Source organism: Gekko japonicus, unplaced genomic scaffold, assembly GCF_001447785.1.
Source record: "Gekko japonicus isolate JY-2015 unplaced genomic scaffold, Gekko_japonicus_V1.1 scaffold3643, whole genome shotgun sequence".
Lineage (NCBI taxonomy): Eukaryota > Metazoa > Chordata > Lepidosauria > Squamata > Gekkonidae > Gekko > Gekko japonicus.
Window position 1 is genome coordinate 5,134 of NW_015174951.1, and position 10,858 is coordinate 15,991.

The window sequence follows — 10,858 nt, forward strand, 5'->3', positions numbered from 1 at the left end:
CTGAACAAATGCAGGGAGTTCAGAGAAAAGCCACTGGAGGAGCAGAAGGCCCTGATCAAGGAGTACAAGGTATGCTTCAAGTGTTGCAAGTCTAAACACCACGTGGCTAAGGAATGCCAGGCCAGTATCAAGTGCTATGAGTGTGGCAGTGACAGGCACCCCGCTGCCTTCCATTTGGACCCCGTCCACCATAGCCACTCATGTCTAGCTCCCCTGCTGAGAAGACCCCAGTTGAAATGATGGGTCAGAACAAGCCCACTGGTGTATACTGCCCTCAGGTCTGTGGCGCCAAGAACGGCCAAAGATCCTGTCACTAGATATGTTTGGCTAAGGTTTTTCCTGCAGGCCACCCAGAAAAGGCAGCAAAGATGTACATAATCTTAGATGGACAAACCAATTGGTCCTGGGCTCCCTTTTGTCTCTCGAAAGCCCATGCCCAGAAAATCTTTTTGCTTTGTAAGGTGCTCCTCAATTCGAAGCTAGTTCTTCCACTGCAGACCAGCATGGCAACCCTCGGAAATCACTATACCAAGTACAACACTTCTGAGTATTTTGAACAAAGGAAGCATCCTGCAATACACCTTGAAAGGAGGTGTGATTTCTTAACCGAAAGGAAATGCATATTTTGTGCTGGAAAGAACTGTTGTCAGAGAGCACAGTGTTGCAACAAAAGCCACGTCCCTCGGAAATCACTGTACCAAGTACAACACTTCTGAGTATTTTGAACAAAGGAAGCATCCTGCAATATACCTTGAAAGGAGGTGTGATTTCTTAACCAAAAGGAAATGCATATTTTGTACTGGAAAGAACTGTTATTAGAGAGCACAGTGTTGCAACAAAAGCCACATCCCTCCCAACCAGTGTTCCCTCTAAGCTGAGTTACTGTGAGCTAGCTCACCGTTTTTTAGCCTCCAGTTCACAACTTTTGTCTTAGCTCAGGAAGGATGGCTCCAGAGCAAACTAATTTATGCAGGAGCCAAATTGATTGCTCAGAACTTTAATGCCATTGCCAGTAGCTCACAAAGTAGAATTTTTTCTAGCAAGACTCCACAGCTTAGAGGGAGTATTGCTCCCAACCATTGTTTGTTCTAAAGCGGGGGGGGGGATCCTGGCATGCTCCAAGTAGAGGGACCATCTGGAAGATAAATGGAGAAAGTAAGCAGGGGAAGAAGTGCAGAAAAAGTAAACCCTGGGACTGTGTGCAAACGAGCATTTCAGAGCAACATTTGCTTTGTTTGTGCACTCTTCTCTGAGGTGCGCACGGAACAAATCGATGAAGTGGATTTGTTCTGTGTGCACTCCAGAGAAACGTACTAGTCTTTATCATATTATTTGCACGCTTCTCTGAGGTGCAGGTGGAACAAATCAACTTAACTCACCAGTTGCAGAAGTCCAAAAGGGGAAATAAAACACTGGGGCTGTGTGCAGATGATCCATTTTGAATCAATATTTTATTTGCACCCATCTCTAGGGTGCACACAGAACAAAGCAAACTTAATTGATATGTCCCGTGCACCCTGGAGAAGCTTAGTCATATCATTAAAATACATTATTTGTTTCATTGTGCTACTTCCCTTTTGTTCCTCTGCAGTAACAAAGAAGTATAAATAACTCTAAAAGGGGATTGGGTAGACTCATGGAGGACAGGTCTATCAGTACCTACTAGCCATAGTGACTAAAAGGAACCTCCACAGTCAGAGGCAGTCAGCCTCTGAATCCCAGTGCCAGGAGGCAACATCAGAGGAAGGCCTCAGCCTCTGTGCCCTGTTGTTGAACCTTCAGAGGAAATGGTTGGCCTCTATGTGAAACAGAACGGTGGGCTAGATGGACGACTGCTCTGATCCAGCAGGGCTCCTCTTCTTTGGTGTAGTGGTTAAGAGTGGTGGACTCTAATCCGGAGAACTGGGTTTGATAAAATCGGTAGGGTTGCCAAATCTGGTTTGGAAAATACCTGGAGACTTTGGGGGTGGAGCCAGGAGAGGGTGGAGTTTGGGGAGCCCACAAACCAATTACCATTATTTCTGGCTAATGCAAAAGAAGGGTGGAGAAGGGAATCCTTTTTAAAAACTGGCATCAGATACTATAAAGGTAAAGGTTCCCTTGCTCGAAAGCCAGTCGAATCCGACTCTAGGGTTGCGGTGCTCATCTTGACTGAATGAATAAGGAAGTTCTATTTGTCCCCCCTCTAGTTCATTGTACATGACTAGTTGAGCCAGAATGGGCATTTAGGGGCACTTCCCACTGAGGACCGACTGTGTCCACGTTTAGATGCACACCCAGTATGTACCTGTAATTCCTGATCCAGCAAGATACGCTTAATACATTTTTAGCCTCTGCTTTGACTTACAACTACACAGCATCACTTGCACGGCTCTCCCCACCCTTCCATTCACTAGCAGGTTCAACAGTCCTCTGAGACCCAACCAAGACCACCCCCCTAGCACAATTTGTGGCTGAGGGTGGACTTCAGCTTGGGTCTCCAAGTTCAACAGGGTAGCCTCCTGGACCACACTGAGAGTGATACAGAGAGCAATCCTAAGAAGGTCTACTCAGACTCCTTCTCAGGTCGATTCAGTGCAGCTTACTCCCAGGGAAGTGTTCCTAGGATTGTGCTGTCATGCATAGGGTTGCCAGCCTCCAAGTGGAGCCTGAAGATCTGTTGCTATTACAATTACATTACATTACATTACACATTTGACTTATATACCGCTTCTTCCCGAAGGCTCGGAGCGGTTTACATAGATCTCCGGGCAATACAGATCAGTTCCCCTGGAGAAAATGGCCACTTTGGAGAGTGGACTCTATGGCATTGTATCACGCTTAAGTCTCCCCCCTCCCCAGGCTCTCCCCCCCCCAATCTCCAAGTATTTCCCCACCCAGAGATGGCAACCCTAGTGCACCATCATCTGCTTCTACACATGAATCTCTTTACCTGAACTGGAGCAATTGATTGCAAGTTGTCTGGGCTCAGGGCTATTTTTGGGCAGGAACACACAGGAACAAAGTTCCGGCTGGCTCCCAAGTTGGCCACACCCAGCAGGAACTCATTAGCATAATAGGCCACGCCCAAGAGCAGAAACTCATTAGGATTGGCTACATTAGGGGTGTGTGGCCTAACATGCAAAGGAGTTCCTGCTACAAAAAAAGGCCCTGGGTTTTGACAACAAACAAGGTAAACAGAATAAGAAGCAAAAGGTGGGTGTGGCTGGATGACCAGACTTCTGGTAACATGGGTGTGCGGCTTAATATGCTAATAAGCGGTGCAGTCAGGGGTGTGGCCTAATATGCTAATGAGTTTCTGCTTCTGGGTGTGGTCTATTATGCCAATGAGTTCCTGCTGGACTTTTTCTACAAAAAAAGCCCTGTCTGGGTTTATATTGCTTTTGTACTGTTCTGGTTCCCTGACCTGGATGGCCCAGGCTAGGCCAATCTCATCAGATATCAGAAGCTAAGCAGAGTGGGCCCTGATAAGTATTTGGACGGGAGACCACCCTGGAAGTTGAGGGTCGCTACACAGAGGCAGGCAATGGCAAAGCCACCTCTGAACCTCTCTTGCCTTGAGAACCCTGTGAAGGGTCACCGTAACTTGTCTGGGACTTAATGGCACTTTCTAGCACCACCATCACCACACAGTTCTGGTACATTATTCCTTGTGCCCTCTAGATGTCTGGTAAATTTTAATTCTGTTTAAAAGTGTATCAGGTGACCATTCTGAAAAGTGCTGAAGCGGAGGGGGGGGGAATGCCCAAATTTAACATTCCGCACAGTTTCTGTATTTTCGTATTTTGAAAGATTTTGCTTCTGAAATTCATTCTTGAAGGATATTTTTTTAAAGGATGTTGATGCATTGAAGGCAGCACTGTTAGCATCAGATTCAATACTTTCATTTACTGGCACTTTTTAAAAATATATATATTCTTTTCATGACTCTAACTGCATCTGCAATTGTGAAAAATTATAAACCAAATAAAATAATGATTCAAATATTTAAATATTTTCAGGCCTATTCAGATTAGGAGCACTTGCTTTAAGAGTCCCCCCTCCAAAAAAAAACTTTGGGGGAGGTGGTTAAAAGCCCCAAAGTTCTTCCTACTTTAAGAAGATATACAATTTCATTTTATTCAGTTGACTGTTTAGTGTTGACCTTAAGCAGAATTTAAAAATAGCAAAGGGACAAGGCCAGTCGAAGTTTGTCTTTCTGAGTCACCTGTGCATCTTCCCATCACGCCCCCATGCAAGAATGGCTGTCTTTATCTCTGCTATCTTGGTGGTGTGGAATTCCTAAAGTATAAAAGGGGTGAAAGGCCACGGTGATGTCAAGCACTCAATCACCATGCTGGGGCTTCTCGTTTTAGCTGCTGTTGTCCTCTGTGGTGAGTATTTCTGATGTGCAATATTTTGCCAGGACCGAAAACAATTTCTATGCAACCTCCATTGCATCTGCAAACTCTTGCCTAGGCCAATTGTTTAGAATAATTCGGTCTTTAACTGCTTTGCCTCAGGGCATTCCAAATGCTAGAGAACTGGCTATCGTCTGTGAGGCATTTGCGAGCCATTTTGCAGATATAGTCTTGTCTCTCCACTGTGACTTTCCAGCCACACTTGATACAATAAGGGAATGGAAGCCCCTTGGCTGTCTTCAGGGCCAGTACTGGACCACGAACCTAAAAAGGTAAGTCAAAAAGAGTAGAGGGACAACAATTACAATTTAATATATATAATATATAAAAACGGAGCTGTGGTGGCTCAAGTGGTTAAGACGCTGAACTTCAGGCTGTGAAAGGTTGGTAGTTCAGCAGTTCGAGACCCAGGGGTGCCGCATGACTGAGTGAGCTCCCGTCTCTAGTTCCAGCTCCTGCCAACCTAGCAGTTCGAAAGCAAGAAATTGCAAGTAGATAAATAGGTACCACTTGAATGGGAAGGTAACAGCGTTCCGTGCACCTTGGTGTTTAGTCATGCCGGCCACATGACCACGGAAACGTCTTCGGACAGCACTGGCTCTTCGGCTTTGAAATGGAGATGAGCACCGCAACCCTAGAGTCGGATTCAACTGGCTTTCGAGCAAGGGAACTTTTACCTTTACTTTATAACAATACATGTATTTATTTGTAAAAAATTAAAAACATATAGGGGCCCAATTACACCTCATATAAAAATTCCAAAACCATACACACAAGGGCCAGTGGACTTGACCTGATGTGTTTCGGCCTGTTTCGGCCTTCAGAGGTCAAACACAATGAGGAACAAATTGGCTTATACCATAGTACTATACAATTATACAGCATGGATACAAAATGGACCAGAAAAGAATTCTTCCAAAGTGAAACCACTAGGCACAGAATAAAAGTATAAACAAGGCCTCCCAACCTCCAATCACATGCCAAATGATATTTCAGTGATAATAACTTCTGGTCCAGAAACTGCCTTTCAGTCATAGAATGTTAGAGTTGGAAGGGACCTTGCAGGTCATCTAGTCCAACCCCCTGCACTCTGCTCCTGCAGAGTGCAGGGGGTTGGACTAGATGACCTGCAAGATCCCTTCCAACATTCTATGATTCTATGATTGTTTAGTTCAAGCCAGGTGTCCTCAGCACAATTGACCCTGCTTTTTGCTAAAACCATAGATTCCTTCGGTTTGCGGTACAGCCAGTCCTTAGCCCCATGCCATCCACTGCATGTTTTCTATTGGAAACTTTACTCTGCATCATGAGCGAGTGACTGAATCATTCTAAAGAGAGACTTGTACTTTCAAGGACTATCAGGTCACTATTCAACTGGCGTAGATATCATTTATGCTTGGTGGCAAAACCATTTGTTATGTGTATTGTTTATAGTTGTAAGTAAAACTGTATAAGGAGACAGAAGTCTCGAGTGTGATTTGTACAGTGTGACAGATTGCTCTGGTTATTTGTTTGCACAACTGTATTCACTGTATTTCCATTTTTGTGTGTTTGTTAACCCCAGGAGAAAATGGCTGCTTTGGAGAGTGGACTGTATGGCATTATATTCCACTGAGGTCCCTCTCCTCCCAAACCGAGCCCTCTTTTAAGGCTCCATCCCAAAATCTTCAGGAATTTCCCACCCTGGGGTTGGCAGCCCTAGTTACAACTGATCTTCAGACTGCAGAGATCAAGGGTGATTTTCCACTAGCGCTGCTCTGGGCTCACTCTTCACTTTTGCCTCCATGGTAGGTGTCAATTTCACACAAGGTGCTGCGTGGCCGCATTTTGCCTCGCAGAGAATGTCAGTTTTGGAGGGCAACCTCTATAATATACCATAGATTCTAGGGTAAATCCCTCCCCAGGTTCCCTCCTCCCCACGCACTGCCCCCCAAAATCTCTAGGAATTTCCCAGGGTGGAGTTGGCAACCCTGTCCTGGAGGCATCCTTGATGATACTTTCTGGGGTGGTTCCAGGACCTCTTCCTTACCTTTGTACAAGTCTTCAGTTTCTGAGGAGGAGGAGTCTGTGTCTTAGACCATGGCAACAGGGCTTGATATGATTGGCTTACTGAGCTCCCAACAGCCAGTGCTGGGTGTTTCTCAGGTCTCCAATGGCCATAGTCAACTGAGGTCATGCATTCTGACACTGTTTTATTCCTTAAGGACGTTGTTCAGAGGGGTCACTTGAGGACCATGGTCGTGTTGTTGGGGGCTTCAATGCACAGAAGAATTCATGGCCATCACAGGTAAATGATATGAACCATCCTTTTTGCAGCCTATGGTGGTGGTGGTGGTGGTTTTTACCACTCTGTTCCTTTAATCTGGGCCAGAGTTTCAGACTGCCCTAGTCCAAGACTTGGTATGGGCAGGAACAGGGAGAGAGGAAGATGTAGTCACTGCAGCCCCACACCGAGCAAGAACCTGACTTCTTAAACTGTGCTCCTGTTTGGAACTATGATGCCTCCTTATTCTAATGGCTAGTGTGAAAGACGCAACACAGACAATGAATGGAAGTGTGGTGGTATCTATTACACCACTAACGGTTACCTGTTGATTTTGCAAGCTAACCAAGAGTTCAAGTGCTCCACAACTGTCAGTGAACTCAGTTTGCTCAAAGTTACTTTAATCATGGACAGTTAACTAAAACAGTTACAGAAAAGTTTTATGAACTGCTTTTTAATAGAGGTTAAGAGCAATGTTCCCTCTAAGCTGTGGAGTCCTGTGAGCAGAAATTCTACTTTGTGAGCTACTGACATTAAAGTTGTGAGCGAGCGACTTGGCTACTGTCGCTTTTTAATAGAGGTTAAGAGTTGAGACTGGCCTTCTTATCTTGCTATGTCAGATGTAACTCATATGCACTTACAGATCGGATTATTTGCACTTGTGTTATCTCATATTTATTTAAGAACCAAACACTTATCTAGATAATAATCACATGATTATTACAGAGCAGATTTAGAAAAAAAGATTGACATATTTCTATAGATATGCACTACTGTGGTGAGCAAATCAGATTTCTCTGGTTGGAAGTCTCGGGAGAAGATTAGGTGAAATTTCTGGGTTTGTGTAACCTGGGCTTTTTAATAACCCCTAAATGCAGTGAGACAAAAAGCTGAAACCTGGTTTACCTTTTAAATTATTATTTGCTATAACATGATTAAGTAATGCTAAGAACTTTGATAATTTCAGCACTTACATTTACAGTAATTGTAGGGTTAATTTTTACATTCCTACAGTCTTACACAATAAAGAGAAGGATTCCTATTCTCAATAAGGTTTCTACAAGTTTTCAGCCTGGTTTGCTGGTTATAGTTCAAAGAATAAAACTCACCCCTTACTTATTTGTATTATCAGATTTAAAAGTTGATAATCATCCTTTGATAGATAAATCCTGGAGAACTCTGTTGCTAAATGGTTTGCACAGGCAAAACCTTTTGAGAATTGTCGAGTCCAGATTCTCTAACTGGATGCAGGAGCGGAACCTCCCGTTACAGAAAGTCTTTTCGGTTTCCCTTGGGACCCCTATCCTTTTTCATTGCAGGAAGAAAAAAGCAGGCTCAGAAGGAAGAAAATGTTGAGTGGGGAAATGGGTTGAGGAGAAAGGCACCTCTCTGCCCTGGAGCTTCTGTTCATGATTGCATTTTCCCTCCACTGTTTCTGTTTAAAGAAAACAACCTGCTAGAAGCGTTGCTTTCCTCCGGTCCAAGGAGTCTTTTATTGCAAGAAGCTCTTCGACGAGGACTACAAGTCCTAGTGAAATGGAGCCACAGGGAGATAGATACCCGCTGGCTTGTATCTTACAACTTTAAGCGAATCTTCCATCAGAGGGAAAGACACTTACTTTGGAAGAGGAATACTTAGCCTTGAGGAAGGCTCCCAACTTTACTGAGCGGAGGAAACAGGCCCTTATGTCCAACCGTGAATGCTTTTAATAAGCGGTCTGCTAACGAGTGTCCTTTCAATAAATGATTTGTTCCAGTCGTATTACTAATCTGACTGTGGAGGCCTCTTGTGTTCCTTTTGGTGAGCAAAAGAATAATAATCCAAAGACTCTCTCAACTCTCGTCCTATCTAGATTTCCCTCCAGTACTCTTCAGGAGGAAGCTGGTATCATACATGCGGCGGGACACTGGTGAGGCAGAACTGGGTGATGACAGCAGCTCACTGTGTGGACAGGTGAGAATGTCTTCATTGGCTAACCAAGAAAGCAAAGAGGCATTAACTGGAATGTCATTGAGTGAGACTGGGGCCGAGGAGTTAACACTGGGTCTATTGGAAATGTTCACTTTATGTCTTCACATGCGTAAAAAAGAAACCAACCTCTTCTTGAGGTTGTGTCTTCAAATAGCAGGCCATACTGAGAATGAGGCCACTTCCACATAGGGGTTCTGCTCAGTTTGGCATCCACCCTGGACTGGGTTCTGTTGTTGCTTTCGTAGCATCCACGCAATGTCCTCCTCTTATTGTTCCATTTTCCAGGCCTTCCTGTGCTCGAGACCAATCTTTGCCAAACCTGGTTTGAAACAGGGTTTTTCTGCATTCCTATTTTACTCACTGGTAAGTGCCTGTTTCTTGGGGGGGGGGGTCTGTTCTGCACATGTTTTGCTCCCTCTAGTGGTTGACTCAATATCACACAGCTTTATGTTCGGCATAAAAACCTACAGTTTAAATCTGCAGGTTGATACGTTGGAAATAAACCTGTGTGATATTGAATCAACCACTAGAGGGAGCAAAACGCATGCAGAACAGGGGGAACCCCCCTCAAGACACAGGCACTTACCAGTGGGTAAAACGAGAATTCAGAAAAGTTCATAATCTGAAAGGTTGCAGTCAAAGCGCATTTGCACACTACGTAGAAAAGAAGGTACATATTTTGAAGATCGTGCCACATTGGCTCTATTTCCATTGCTTCACACACACACCCGGCTATCATTTCCTCACATACTACTGGTGGGCTACACCACCGTAGCATTATAACAATCTATTGCCACAGTGTAATAATTATTACTCTGAATTAAGTAAGTTTCTAGCCCTATCTTGGTTGTACAACAGGGGGAAAACGCAGGGGAAAGGGCAGCTGACAAAGGAAAGCATGTACGAAAGTGCTGTGAGGATAGTTTGTTGTCAGTATGAATGCCTTTTGCATTCATGGCAGTGAAGACAGAGGAAATGAAAAATCTTCTCCATGTGGATGCAGCCTGAATTAATGGTTGAATGGGGAAGGCTGGACAGAGTTTCCAGACCTTATGGAGGTGGAGTTTTCTGAACATGTACAGAAGACTTTACAAAGGGTTTCTGTAGACGGGAGAGGAGCTTTTCTGTCCAGCATCTAGTGCCCCCCCCCATTCACTTGTTCCCGTCACTAGCCTATCCTCTTACCACACAACCCCATGGGAAGCTGGAGGAAGTTTAAATTTTATGAAACCACAGAGAGCTAAGAATGAATATGTAAAATCTGAGAATTTTGTATACGAAATAAGCAAGTATTGACTTGAGTGGTTGTTTCCAGACTCCAAAATGAGGGCAGGCCTCTACGTTTCAGAGGGAAATATTAATGAGGGCTCCCTCAGTCTGCTTGTGGAAAAAAAAACTAGTGGCAAATCTTCACTTGTCATCGGTTCCTTTCTTGAGTCTGATGTTTCGCCTCAGTAGGAATGCTTAGATCGGTGGACAGCAACAATTAATGGATTTTTTTAAGTTTAAAGGAAATTATTGGGAAGGATAGGGTTGCCAACTCCAGTTTCAGAAATTTCTGCGTATTTGAGGGTGGAACCTGGGGAGGGGAGTTTGCCCAGCAGGGTCCAGCCTCCAACTCAGCCATTTTCTCCATGGGGAATTGATCTCTGTGGTCTGTAGATCAGCTGTCATTTCAAGAGATCTCCAGGCTCCCCCTGGAAGTTGGCAATCCAAGGGGGAAGGACCACACCCCTTGCGCACCAGACCCAATGCACACAGGATGTGTCTTCCTGCCTCCCATGCTCTGAACCTCTTATTCAGTTCTAAAAGCTTCATATCTTCTGTCAAACACCAGAGGGGAAGAATATGTTAGGGACTTACAGAAAGATTGCAGACTGGCAATATAACGTTTCCATTTTCATGCTCTCTTATCTCCAGCAACATGAATTTCCGTGTGGTTGCTGGTGACCACAACATTTATCAAAACGACGGCACAGAGCAATATTTAAGTGTGGGGCGTATCTTTGTGCATCCTTATTGGAACAGCAATAACGTTGCTGGAGGGTAAGTGTTATCCTGGAAATATTACCCAACCAAATAATCCTCCTGGATTAAGCATCAGATCATGTAGTGCCTGGGATTAAAACTATTTTAGATACGCAATTGTTCCAGGTGTACCCAACATTCAATGAAGCAGGTAGCTACAAAGGCATCAGCTTAGTGTAAAGAGTGACCTGAAGA

At 44.3% G+C, this 10,858-nt stretch overlaps 1 protein-coding gene across 1 annotated transcript in view; it reads left to right on the forward strand.

Moving 5' to 3' along the window:
* Positions 1-4,333: 4,333 nt before the first annotated feature.
* The window catches only part of CELA1 (chymotrypsin like elastase family member 1), a 14,587-nt gene continuing 8,062 nt past the window's right edge, over positions 4,334-10,858 (forward strand). The window contains 4 exon segments of the mRNA XM_015425132.1: positions 4,334-4,373; positions 6,605-6,687; positions 8,517-8,617; positions 10,556-10,791. Coding sequence (XP_015280618.1) covers positions 4,334-4,373; positions 6,605-6,687; positions 8,517-8,617; positions 10,556-10,791 — 460 coding nt within the window.